The 14,553-nt window shown below is 34.3% G+C and overlaps 2 protein-coding genes and 1 pseudogene across 2 annotated transcripts; 2 read left to right on the top strand and 1 right to left on the bottom strand.

The window, feature by feature from the left end:
* The first annotated feature begins 3,856 nt into the window (after nt 1-3,856).
* LOC132042460 (uncharacterized) lies at nt 3,857-4,040 on the top strand. Its single transcript, XM_059432994.1, is given in 2 exon segments — nt 3,857-3,958; nt 3,960-4,040. Coding segments are annotated over 2 exon segments (183 nt in total).
* A 2,757-nt stretch (nt 4,041-6,797) lies between these two features.
* On the bottom strand, nt 6,798-7,711 carry LOC132042459 (protein SOB FIVE-LIKE 2-like; annotated as a pseudogene).
* Nucleotides 7,712-12,590: 4,879 nt separating this feature from the next.
* Nucleotides 12,591-13,963, top strand: LOC132042458 (peroxidase 11). Its single transcript, XM_059432993.1, is given in 11 exon segments — nt 12,591-12,810; nt 13,028-13,119; nt 13,121-13,174; nt 13,278-13,336; nt 13,338-13,392; nt 13,394-13,433; nt 13,533-13,637; nt 13,640-13,762; nt 13,765-13,880; nt 13,882-13,905; nt 13,907-13,963. Coding segments are annotated over 11 exon segments (945 nt in total).
* The last annotated feature ends 590 nt before the right edge of the window (nt 13,964-14,553 follow it).

The raw sequence follows: 14,553 nt of genomic DNA, 5'->3' as shown, positions 1-14,553 counted from the left end.
AATACATCATTTAATACAAAAAAAAAAATCTAAAAACAGAAAATAAATACCTTTACGACCACCAAATATTCCAAATACATCATTTAGTACAAAGAAATGAGCTAAAAACAGAAAATAAATACTCGTGGCCGCACGGATCATAGTAGTTACCATTAATTACAAAATTGTATTAGTTATATGTGTTTTAGTTGTATCAGTTATACTAGTTATACTTCAATGTATTAGTATTAGTTATATTTGTTTTAGTTGTGACTAGCCATACTAGATCGAGTTGTATTATTGTAACTGAAGGTAATTATTTAGAAATCATACTAGTTGTACTAGTAATACTCTTGCGTTTTTTGTCATAAATCTCGTACGAAAAGATGGAATTTGACTTTAGATAAGATATAATTGGTTAAATACGACTATGAGTTAATCGATTTGGAATAAGAAAGAGAAAGTTAGAATATTTGAAGGAAATTTTTATTTTGTTTAAAGGTGAAAAAAACATCCATGGGAAAAAAAAAGAGAAAAGGGAAGAAGAAGAAGAAAAAAAAAAATTAGGGCTAATAGTTGAGTCGGTCAGGTTATTAGTCGGGTATGGATCGGATTATAGATTGGGTTTGGATATGAAGGCATATAGATTCGTAATTATATTGAAGTCTTTTGTTTTTTTTTTGTTATTTAGATTTTTTTAATTAAATTTAAATGAAAAATATATACAAAATAAGAAGGGGTTATTATAGAATCGGATATCCATATGTCATGGTAGAATTTGATTCACCAACCAATGAAAATTGGTTATTTCATATGTAAATTTTTTCCAAAATAAAAAAAAAAAATTAGAATTTTTTTTTAAAAATAAAAGTATAAATAAATAAAGAAAAATAGTAGTAGCTTCATTTAAAAAGAAAAAGATTTTTTTAACATTATTAAGCCGTTCATACTAAACTTTAAACTCTAAAACACTAAACCTCGAACCATTGCAACCTTAAAATCATTAAGTAAACTCTAAACTCTTGAAATATCTCTTTACCCAAGAGTTTAATTTTTAGGATTTACCCAATGGTTTGCAGTTCAAGGGTTTAAGGTTTAATGTTTAGGATTTATGATTTAGAGTTTAATACGAACAGTTTTAACTATATTAAAAAAAAAAAAAAATTAGAAGCTACTTACTACTTTTTATTTTTTTTATCTTTTTAACAAATTTTTAATATTCTATTTCCTTTTTCGAAAAAAATCAAGATATGAAATAAACAATTTTCATCTATTTAACCCATAAGTTCTTTGATAACCAAAAGCATTGTTTTTCTTTTCAAAAAATCTGCATATCTTTGAACAAAAGATTTGTTGCCTTTTTAACTTTTTTTATATACATAAGAGGACTATGACCTTCAAAAAAAAAGATTTGTTGCCTTTTTAACTTTCTTATATTTTCTTTTGTTGACAAATTTATCTATATAAGAAGACAATCAAACTTACCATCATCACTTGTACAATAAAATAAACTACAAAATATTCTAAAGATTACAATTAGCAATGGAAAAAACATATCTCAAGATTGTCTTCTTTTTTCTCCTCACACTCATAGCGCTTTGTATGCTTCTTCTTTGTTTTATATAATTTAGTTTGGCTTTGTATTAAAGTTTGCGGGGTGTGTCTATGTGAAGGTTCGTATTTGGTTGATGCAAGAGAGATAGTGGAGGAAGAAGTGAATTGTCTTGGCGGTAGCTGCATGCTGCCGGTAGCAGCTACAATAAAGTACACTCCACTTTGCGCGGTAGATAACGACTGCAAAGTTTACTGTCCTCCGCACTGCAGGCCTGGTAGTCCTTGTGTCTGTGAGTGTAGAGGACTCTGTACATGTCAATGTGATGATCACCATAGTTTCTTCTTTATTAGACAGAGAGGGAGCAATACGCTATTCAAATATATAAGATTGTTTAAAATAAATGTATTTCCCCTTGGAAAACACACTTCTCTGCACCAATCATGATCGAAACAATTCCTTACTTGTCTTTTTTTTTTTTTAACACAACTTCATTACCATAGCATAATCGATTACAATAATAGAGCACAACATTAGACATACCCAATGTGCAAGCCTCGTGGCTAAAAAACACAACATCTAAAGCAATAGAAGGATATGTTTTTTAATAAGCTTGATAAGATGTTAGAAGGAATTTTGAAGGAGCCACTGCGGACGAAGATTCCAAACACACTTCAATATCTTCTAAGTTCTTTTTTTTTTTTTTTTTGTCAATATCTTCTAAGTTCTAACTTGCAGATTGTCACGTTAACATGTGACTTTGACAAACACTTTAAACTCTTGGTTCTCACCAAAATGAGCTCTGTTGCATAGGTTAGAGCAGTGTTAAATTTCAACGGAATTGGAAACGATAAACAAACGGAGGAGTGTGGAAATGTTCTAACCATGATAACACAATTAATTATTATTTTTACTAAATTATGTTTTTACTTGTGACATCTCCATACTAGTGCCTTCTTTTTCTGATATATCTTTTTTTTGTGGATCTCTTTTTGTTTCCTTGTATTTTTTTTTATAACACCTTAATTTTTTTAATATCAATCTGAGATTTAACAACGTATCGTAATCAAAAACATACAACGAATACATTTTTAAACTGAACGTGAAAATAGAAAAGTAATAACACGATGCTTCCTAACTCACTTGCAGGAGATCGATTCGCTAACTTTCCTATCGTTGTTCTCGCTTGCCTTATATGATCTTGTGTTCGGATATCATCCATTGTGATCCAACGTCTTTTATCACTTAATAGTATCAGAGGCACAATCCATCCGTTACATCGTTGCTTATTCCATACACTTCGCCGTGAGATAACATGCTTTGTTGTAGTCCATATCCATACCCTAGAAAATTCCTCAAATTGACATTGATAATCATCACACTCCATCATCTTCCATTCCATGCCTTCACGCAACCGATCCATATTCCTTCTTATTGTCAAATAGTGCTGAATCTTCTCCATCCAGATAGTGGAGCCACAATCATCCAAAATAAGATTGTCTAAAACACATGAAGTACGTAATCTATTCCATCTCCAAGGTGGTTTGGGATTCTTTTTTTTGTTACATAAGACTCTCAATTCTTTTAAAGAATTTTTCTCGAGAATAAACCGCCTTTTCATGACTTACCACCATGGAAACACATTGACAAACAACTTCCAAATTTTGTGTGTCAAGATCACACTCAACAATTAAGGAGATAAAAACCTCACTAATTAGGGAGAAGATGGACTCGTCATGATCTGGTGTAAACACCGTAACCGTCACCGAGCCAATGAATAAACAACTTGTATGCCCATCATGGAATAATCACGTGCGTTGGCCCGAATAAAAGAGACTCCGTGTGACGATAACACACGTTGCTTGATACGATAAGTTGACGATGATTGCAATAAAATCATACTTTATTGAGACACTAAAACACAAACTAGAAAACAAAGAAAAAAACAAGAAAGATGATCGACGCAGCAGAGCGGCCTCACGTGAGGTTATAGTGGAGAAGGTGTTGATTTTTTATTTATCAAGCCAGAAATCGCACAGTTTGAGAGAAGAACGCTATAGACCATATGTTTTTTCACTTTTGAAAAATTACACTGTTTTTGTATTTTTATTTTATTATTTTACATTTTAGATATTAATTTGTTTATTTGGTTTAAAGTAAAGATAGTATTGCGTTAAAAAAATGGTTTGATAATTGGAGTTTATCACGTAACGTGGCAAATGCGAGTTTCATTGGTCCCAAGGCAAGTACAAGTATTCTGTTTTTTTTCGAAGTTTCAACCCTCGCTTCTTCTTCTTTGTCTAAAACATCTCAACGTTGTAACCAATGGAGAATCTGAAGATGATAATTAGCATTCACACGGCGATGGATCTGATCGTTGCTGTTTTCTTGATGATCGGATTTGGATTCTATGCTCTCATCGTCTCTTGTCCTCTGCTCCGTCGCTTTCCTCCATCATGTCAGAGCTGCTCCTCCCAGCCCCTCCGTTTTAATATCTAGCTGGAGATAATTCATCAGAAATGTTTCTTTATTTTATTTATTAACAAAAAATGTTTCTTTATTTTATTCATCAGAAATGTTGATCAAAAAAGTTTTTATTTTATTTATTAACAAAGAAGTTGCCTCTCTAATTATAAAATAGTTCGATATAAATTCAATAAATCAAAGCAAGCGTAATTAAAACCAATTTTTTCTATTGTATATATAACGCAAATTGTTGTTTAATAGTTCTGCAGTTTTTCAGAAAACCAAAGTAATATTTTTAAAGACAAGAAACTCATACAATGCTCTCTTGTTCTACTTGTATGGAGAAAAAGCAGAAAAAATATTGCAACTGAATCTAAATTATAAGCAAAAAATTATATAAGTATTTTTGTCAACATTTTGATATTTGTTTTTTTTTTTTTTTTTTTTTTTTGGTTAGAGTTCTAAATGGTTTAACAAACCGTGCAAATTGTTCTTGCCCACAAATACAATAAATTTTAGAGATAGGTCTTACGGAAACACATGATTAATTCCTAGAACACTCATCTCAACGTGAACACTTGGAAATGTCAAAACTATCACTACTCAGGTCACCATCACTTATAGTGGTACAATTAAAAACTCAATCATCTCCATCATGAAGTTTCGACTTTGATTAGCATGTTATACTGCTTTTACACCTTGTGCAACTGACCGTCTGAGAATAATGAGTAGATCTAAACCTGAGTCATTCTTACTAGAACCCCACCCCATATGCTTAAAACAACAATATTTTCGGATAATAATCACTATAACACGACGAGAAGCTCCAAATCTTCATGCCATGTTCTAATTGATCTGAAGCATCTTGAGATTTCAATCAAGGAGAACCAACACTCAAAAAACCATTCAACATGAAGAGTGGCATGAACACATCAGAGAACAAAAACATGCTCATTAGTTATGTTTGTAATCAAACTAATAAAATATACGGAGGATTACAAAATTCAGGTCTCAGGTTCAGCTATATTGCAAACTGAACCAGACTCTGAGTTCGTACTAGTCCATATTCCATTTTTATTGTTCACGAGAGAGCTCGGAGATCGAATACATGACTGGCTCTAAGATTTTTAGGACTATAAACATTTTAGTCTAAATTTTAATACTTGTAGAATAATTATTTTGAGGCTATAAAAATATTTGTGTACTGACTCCATAAAATCTGGAGAGGTAAAACCAATCCTTTCATTAACCACGTCGAGGACTGGTTCTGCTGAATAGTGAGGATAAGCACAAGGGTTTAAATTCGACCATTTTCATCCTCTTTTCAAATTCGACCATTTTTATCCATAATCTTAATGATTGGTGTTGCTTCGTTAATCTTTTCCTTGATGTCATTTTCGAATACCAGTGGAACGTGTGCAGAGGCCATTTGTTTAATTGAAATGCTTGGTTCTTTTTTTGGCCTTTGCTCGTTTGGTTCTACGGTCTTCTTGGTTGAAATTGGTAGACCAAGTCCAATGTGTTGTGCATTTTTCCGGGTCTTAATCTTCACAATTTTGTGGGTCTTTTAGAATTAGATTGGACGACCCTCATTTCATTATCATCTACCTGTTTATTGCTTCTGCATGCATGGTGGATTTGAGATTACAGTCTCGAAAGTGACTTGAGAATCACATCTACGTGAAGGCGGTCCTCTTAGCAAGCTGCCAGCCAAAAAAATCTTGTTGTTTTCTGCTCTCAATCAATGTGCCTCAATAAGTCTAATAACTTTTCAGTCATTTTCTAAGACTTAAAATGTATATTGATTACAAGTTACAGTTATGTATCATGCTATCCCAAATATTGATCCATCGATTGACTCTGTTACTGAGCTTTTGACTCTCAGTTGAAATATCTCTAGTAGTAGAAACTCTTGCTCTTTTGTTTTTATTTTTGATAGATACATTTATATTTATTCAGGATTGACTAGATTTACGGAACTTGAAACAATTACCATTTAAAGGTCAAATGTTCCGTATATATATATATATATATATATTTGGACAATATAGAGCCAAATAATCGATATATATTAACTGTTTAAAATTGAGGGTTAAACGTTGGCCAAGTTTACTGTTGTGAACATGAAAAGCTACATGGTTCTTACTGTGTTGGAAAAGTGAGAAGAATATCGCAAACAGGTTCTTTTTTGGATCTTGTATATATAACTTTTTTTCCTGTTGTAAAATACTACTATTTTATGAATTTTTTGGTTTATGAAAAGTTTTGTGAGCGTTGATAATGACTTATCTTGAATGATTGTAAGTTGTTAAAAGAATCATGTGAAGGCATTGGAAAGTAGAAACCTTTGTTAACAGGCAAAGCTATGGTGTGGTAGCTATTTTAGGGCCACACCTAGTAAAACCTTTGGAAACTCTAGTTTGTCATCAACCTCTTTGTTTTATCCGAAAATCAAATCGTTTGGATCTGAACTTGTTTGAATGAATGAGTAGTTCCGAGTTCGTGTACATGTTTTTGCTTTTTTTTCATTGGGTGGATTATTGAATTTTTCTGTTCCCTTTTTTGTGTTAGAACGAGTATGTGCAGCAAAGGTAGATATTATTAGCATAGCTCCAAGGTACATAAAGTTACAGAAACGGATTTGCTTTAAGCAAAAACATAATCCTGTTACAGAAAGCAATGCAATTACACATAAATCTCAAATAAAAAAGTAAACAACTACATGGTCTTGATTATGATATTTTTTTTTTCCTTGACACTGGATATAGAAATAGAAACTAAAACCATGTATTGAGGAGTCTTATTTGGTTTTGCTCACCTTGCCTCTACTTTGAACACGACTAGTTGTGGTGGTTCTGTTCTAGCCTTGAACTCAGATTCCTCTTCGTCGCTGAACTTTTCACAAGCCCTGTTCTTTGTCTTATGACTGACTTGTTTGGCATTACTCTTCTTTTGCAGCTGCATGATTCTTGGTGTTCCTTTGATGCTGAGTGCTTGGCCATGAAAGATGCATCAGAAGTCATCGAGTCGTCACGCTCCCATTTTCACTACTATCATCACCATCACATCTTCAGCATCTTCATCATCTACCTTTTTAAAACGAAAATCATCATCATATTCTTCACAGACAACCTCAGAGGATGGTTTATGGAAGGTGTCTTCTATGTACATAGTCCATCCTGATTCACAACCACTCTTCTCTCAGCACCTTCTCCATGGATTGTTGGAGACTCATTGGCAACACAAAAAAAGTTAACTTAGCTTTTTTCTTTATTTAACGTTACTTACCTCACAGCTAGTTCCCAATCTCTTTACCCTCAGTGTCTTTTGTGTCTGATATTTTTTTCTTGAGCTTTAGAATCAGAAAAAGTTGGAGCCTATTGAATCACTCTTATAATTGAATACTAGAGCATGTATCACCACATGGCAATTCTAAGACCATTGTTTTCTCTTAATTGAAGAACTACAAGACAAGCTATTTTCAGATATAGTAGATGAAGGAGAAAATGTTAGTAAGCGGCTTCTTGAAATAAAATAGGTACAGTTTCTCTATAAAAATTTAATTCTTTACCACTTTCTTTATAGAGATATATCTATAGGGAATCGAATGTTATAGCAGTTCCCAAAACACGGTTCGAACCACACAAACCGTAGAAGAGACAGAGTATCAATACCTACCAAACCAGAGTTATCTGTTTTGGAGCTCTCTCTCATTAAGTGTTGGGTAAGCAATGCTCATTGGTTAACACTTACCTTTGTTTCTTTTTTTTTTTTGATAATAAACCACATGATAGGATAGACATAACATTTAATAGTTTTTACTTCTCTCTCTCATTCACTGGTTGCAATCAATCCCACAACGATAAAAAGATTCAGCTTTTTTGAGGTGGAAATAAGATGAGACCCACTCAACAAACAAGAAGGAATATGAAAAAACCTATTTTCTTAATTAGTTAAGAGCTGTTCCTCTTCCTCATTCCTTTAATACTCTTTCTTCCTTCTCAGTCCTGTCTTGGTCATAAAAAGTGTTGCAGCCTTTTGGTTTCTCTCTCTCTCCCAAAAATATAGAGTTTTTTTGCATTGAAGGTAATCCAACTGGATTTACTGACTGTCTTTATATTCTTGAGGAAAAGGACAAAAAGAGTTTAGTGTTACTTCTAACTTCTTTTTATGCTTTCATCTTTTGCATTTTTTACAGTCATTGGCTTGGATTTCATATTGGTTACAGTTACAAAATCAAAAGGGGGGAGAAACCATCTATAACATTATAAACGGGTATGGTGACTTTAATCCTTCTTGTTGATCATTCAAGTAATTCAGTTTTTGGACTTTATGAAAATTTGATCATCATAGTACAAATAATAATACGCATTGTGGGTCTCATGAGTGGATGTATATTAGGATTTATTAGAATTGTACACATCGTTAATGCCTCCAAGCTTTTTTTTTTGGGAGACTCATTTGTATTTTTCATGTGGGTCTTTGTACTATTTATCATTCATCCCACATGAGTGAGTGTACTGTTTCTCTCATAATAATATCTTTATTTCATTAGTAATGGGATTAGGCTGACAGTACTTTTTGGCCAATATGTTAGATAATTCAGAAATATTACATGATTTGATATTGATATTGTTTGTTTTTGACCTTTACGTGGATAAGTAGTTGAGAAAAAAGGTGATAATTTGAGTTGGCTTTCTCTTCATATGTATATATAGATGGGTTCTAGAATATTGCTTTTTTAACTTGTTAGTATATGGTTTACCAAAAAATAACTTGTTAGTATATGATGAGTCTATGAACTTAGAACCACATGCTAACAAGGCTTCTAAATGTGAATTAGTAAATGCCATGCTGCTTGGTTGCTGCTAAAGAAGAAAGTGGGTATGTCCCTTAGCACCAAACTTTTTTGCTTTGCTTTGAATGCCTGCTTTTGTCAGGTATACTTCCCCATGGATTCATTTGTCTCTTACTCATAAGTCTCCCATGTGAAATTATTAAATTATTATTGGATGTGTATACACTTTGGAAACTTCTCTCATTTAAATTAGACACACCACTATACTTTCTTTCAAGCATTTTTCATGATTTGGTTGCCATCTTAGATAAGATGACAAAAATCTCCGCTGTAACATCATACCTTTCGGATAGATTTCTCGACCCTTTTTTTTTGTTTTCTTTCTCTTCTGTAACATGGTATCCTAAAAGTGCAATAATTGAATATATATATGTACATTTATACTATTATTTGTTTCTGAAATTCTTTGCTTTTACTATATTCATACATATATAAGTTTCCTCTAACAAAAAGTAATCATAGCTCAACTAAATGAAAACTTGTAGAAATTGAGACCGGGGAGATTGTGAAAGGACATCTCGCTTTATAATAAGTTCATAAAAGTCAATATGGTCGAGTCTTTGTTTAGATCAACAGACGGATTTATTGTGTTAGGTTTTATTTTTATATTATTCATGGGGTCTCACAAGACCACCAATTAAATCACTGAAGTGTACGTTTTTGGCGCTCCTAGAATTTAAGATTCTAAATTACAGTATAAGTAGTTTAAATATATGTGTGGGTCATGACAAAGGTTTGAAGGTAAAATACATTATAGAAGAGGAAGGTCAGAACATCTGACAAATAACATGAGGATGTGAAGGTTAATCCATTCTCTAACACTAAACGTCTCAACATACATAAGCAAAATCTTTAATTTTCTTAAAATGAATGTAGAATTAATTCAACTCAAAATATTCCTTACAATAGATGCACCTCTGTTTTGTGACGAATCAACTAAGCCAATGATTAAAAGACTACAAGTTTTGGTTGTGATGAATACAGTTCCATAGCTTTTTCATATCAACGTATGACATATCTTTTGAGCAACCCACACTGCCCACACTTCCATAGCTTTTTCTCATATCTAGTTCTTCCCATCGCTTGAATTGAAGGAATCTGTTTCCAACTTGCTGATCTACTTTACCTTTAGGCAAGACGTGTGGGCTGCTCACTTCCAAAGTGAATGTACCGTTGCATGGAATAAGTATCAAAGTTTAAAGAGGTTGGTCTTCTCACGAAGTTGTCCATCAAAATATCTAAGACATGATGAGTCCATTGGTTCGAGTGGCTTGAATCAAGGAGATGTGTATCTTCTTTTAACATAACCAGCAATCCAACCAATACTTGTTTTTCCGTCTGGTGTATCGTATTAGAAACAAAGATTCCACACTCTGGACATTGGAAGGATCTTTAAATATATAAAATAACACCACCTATTAATCACCAATCGTTTTAAGTGCGAAGCCCATGTATCTTAACATGGACTGCAGCCCGATACACGCAATCCAATCCGATCCACATCGATCCGACCCAAAAAATTGACCCATCGATCTATACCCGATCATGCCGAGATTGATGTTCAGCAGAGTCATCATCTCGAGAAGGATACACATAGTTCAAACATCGGTAGTTGAATGGGATCCTAAGATATATATAAGATGGGTCACTCCACTTATCACCAATTGGTTTTAAGTGTGAAGCTCATTTAGCGAATATGGTATCACACCATCCATGTACCAACCCGATCCACATCGATCCCGCCCAAAGTCAGCTCCATATCGATCTCATCAACATTTCCGAGATTGACGCTCAAAGAGCCATCATCTCGAGGGGACGACACGTAAAGTGTCCCACATTGGTAGTCGAAGGATTCTGGCAGAATATAAGGTGGATGAGTCACCCTCTTATCACCAATTTGTTTTGGGCAGAAGCTCATCTAGCTTTACAGATCGTAGTACGATCCACGTACCAACCCACCATCGATCCGGGCCAAAGTCGGTCCATCGGATCCTTATCCGAATATTCCGAGATCGGACAAAGTAAAGAGCATCATCTCGGCAGAGACGTGTTAGGAACAAAGGTCCCACATCGTAGACAATGATCCTAGTAATATATAAAATAGACGAACACCACTAATCACCAAATTTGGCCAAGCCCATCTAGCCTAACATATCAAAACACTTGAAAGATTTTCAGTCGCCCATCCGAACGCACTTGAAAGTTTTCAAATAATAAACGGGGTTCGTAGCTCGATACTAAACAGCAATCCAATACTCATTCTAGCAACCCTTGAATTAGTAGCTCGATACTAAACAGAAAGTTGGGGCCAATCTTTTTCTCAAATAATAAACGTTAGATTCGTCTTCTAGATCAAATAATCAGGGAATGATCTAATCGTTCGATGTTAATATTTGTATCGTCGATTTAAACTGCAATAGTATAAGAGGTTCAAATATCTAAGACTAAGAGGCCATGACGAAGAGACGTCATCCAAAGCTCGTACCGCTTCTTTACCAAAACCACCTAACCAAGTTTCCTCCAACTAATGCATCCCTACCCTACATAACCTTTGTTTAAAACCGTTTTGAAGACAGAAAATATTTTTAAAATAATAAGTTAATAACAAGACGACGAGAGATATAAATTTAAGATTTATCATAGATTGTTGAACTACGTGGTTATTATTTTTTTCTTAGTGTCTTTTAATCAGATCTTATAATTCAATATGACGCTGAAGCGAGTGGATCATACTTCTCCACTTGGCTACTTTTGATCTTTCGTTAAGTGAAGGAAAGGAGACAGAGCAAGAGAAGAACAATTAAAGCACTATAATTACAAAACAATACCGACCTGAAAATAATTCATGTAACCCTTTTTGGCGACCTACATATCTCACAAAATTACTCACGAAAATTACAGAAATTAGGCGGTTATACTTCCAAATTCACCTCTATTTTATAGCTAAATAAGATGAGATATTACATAATTTGGAGCAGGGTTTGCATTAGTGTCGCTGTCGTGTCACAACCGAGGCGTTCAAATCATATTTTCAAAATATAAAATTTGACTTATGGAATTATATATATTTTTTCAAAGAAATTATATATTTTATAATTTGAATTTTTTGTGACCATAGAAAAGGTCAATTTGACGACCAAACAAAAACAGTTGAGCAAGCTACAAAAACAATGAGCCTTCCAGATGTGTTTCAAGAATCAATTTTATGACATGGTTGCAGCCAGGGGGATGTAGGAATGTATTCAGGTGGGAGCATATACACTATGTCTATTTTTCAGTTGTATCATAGACACCATAGTAATTAAAGAAATGAAACTTTAAAATCCGCCCCTGGTTACAGTAAAGCACGCAAAACATGCAAAAAAATAAGTTTTGAAATAAAATCAGAATATAAATGTGGAAATAGTTTATATTTTGGTAATATATGATTTTGTGTGGTAACCATCTGTACTATTGTTCAAATTAACTTTCATCTGATTTATCTTTAGGTCATAGGAAACCCCAACAACCATCTCACAGAATTAGTTGCATCTCCCCTTTACCAACCTTGTCAAGACCCTTCTGACACAAGAAATCTAAAACCTTACAATGCCTACTTTCCAAACTTATATATCTATTTGGAAGTCTTCCAATTTCTCAGTCCTTACCTCCCACAAAATTGAATTAAAAGGGTTTCAAGAGAAGAACAATGAAACTCCTCCTTGTGATCTTTATCATTCATGCAATATTTATCCCATGCTTTTTCCTTTGATATGCCGGGAGAATCTTCCATTAACCCTAGATTATTACAAGTCTACTTGCCCCACCGTATTTGACGTCATCAAGAAAGAAATGGAATGCATAGTGAAGGAAGATCCTAGAAATGCCGCCATAATTATTCGTTTACACTTCCACGACTGCTTTGTCCAAGTACATATACACACCTTACTTGTTACGCAAGAAACCTCCCACTCCGCTGCCCTCATTCAGCCAAATTGGACACTTCTTCTTCCTACACTTACCGATTCTTGGTGATTATTGATGAAGAAAAGACAGAGTTTAGCTCAAATTATCTAAAATGGTTGCTTTATGGAATGGTATGGATGCTTACCTACTTTAAGTGTTAAATTAAATTGTATTGTGCAGGGATGGCGCATCGGTGGGGTGTAATAGACCTAAACAGAGACACTACAGGGAGAAGAAAGCCTCTCCCAACATAAATTCATTGAAAGGATACCAACTTGTAGACAGAATCAAGAACATAATCGAATCAGAATGTCCTGGAGTCGCTTTCCTGCGCTGATCTTCTCACTATTTCTGCTAGAGATGCTACAATCCTGGTATATATTAGTCCTCGTGGGGGATTATCAAAACAATCATGTATACTATATATATAGTATCATATGAAATTATGAAAACATGTTAATATTGATTTGATAAAAGGTTGGTGGGCCTTACTGGGACGTTCCTGTCGGGAGAAAAGATTCAAAAACCGCGGTTATGAGTCGCGACAACCAACCTTCCAACTCCTGACGAGGGTTTAGTCAGCATCATCTCTAAAATTCTACTACCAGGGTCTCTCTGTTGAAGACATGGTCGTTTGTTGGTAAGATCAATCCGCTAAACCAAACTTAACCGGGAATTGATTTTAGTATTATTGTAGACCGGATTATTATTATAACATCAAACCGATCACTTCTACCGTAGGAGCTCACACGATCGGGAAGGCACAATGCAGGAACTTCCGTTCACGGATCTACGGTGATTTTCGGCGACGTCAGGAATCCTGGGTCGGAGACGTACCTGGCGAGCCCGGGAGTTGTGTCCGGAGAGCAGCGGAGAAGGTGACAGCAACGTGACGGCGATTGACAATGTGACGCCGAATCTCTTCGACAACTCGATCTACCACACGCTGCTGAGAGGAGAAGGTTGCTGAACTCGGACCAGGAGATGTACACGAGCATGTTCGGTATACAGACGCGGCGGATAGTGAGCAAGTACGCGGAGGATACGGTTGCTTTCTTCGAGCAGTTCTCTAAGTCGATGGGTGAAGATGGGGAACATTTTGAACCTCTAAGAGCTTGGTCGATGGTGAAGTACGAAGAAACTGCAGATTCGTTAATACATGAAAACATATATCAACAAAAGAGTTTACAGCAATTTTTCTTTTTTTAAAAGGACATGGATCTTTTTTTATTCTCCTTATTTATACGTTTATATGTGTGGAAGCTTGAATATGAATTTTTGGTGATTGAAACCACAAGATAAATTTTTGATGGAATTAACTATAGTGTCTCATGCGGAGGTTAATCGACTATTCTAAACTTTAGGTGGTAACTTAAATTATCTGGTGGTGATTGAAATCACAACATAAATTACAGAGAAAAAAAGAAAGTTGTTCACAGTTTCGATAAGTAAAAAGACATAAATTATACATACTATACTATGATAATTTTACAATTGTTGTTCGCTTAAAAGCATTTTTTTCGTATGAAGATTTTATGACATATTAGTTTTCCTCTCTCTCTCTCTCTCTCTCTCTCTCAAAATTGCACTGAGTAGGGTTTGTTCTTTTGTCAAAAATATTTACTTAATGCTGACTGTGTTGTTTCATTTCTACCAGAATCATTACCTCGACGTGGCTACGAATGCTTTATTTTCAGAACATGGGTAGTGATGTTCTGATAACAACTGAAAGGGCATAGGGAAAATGTTTTGT

This window comes from Lycium ferocissimum, unplaced genomic scaffold (genome assembly GCF_029784015.1).
Source record: "Lycium ferocissimum isolate CSIRO_LF1 unplaced genomic scaffold, AGI_CSIRO_Lferr_CH_V1 ctg15459, whole genome shotgun sequence".
NCBI lineage: Eukaryota > Viridiplantae > Streptophyta > Magnoliopsida > Solanales > Solanaceae > Lycium > Lycium ferocissimum.
Note: the sequence above shows the minus strand (reverse complement) of the source record. Positions and strands in the feature narration are given on the sequence as shown.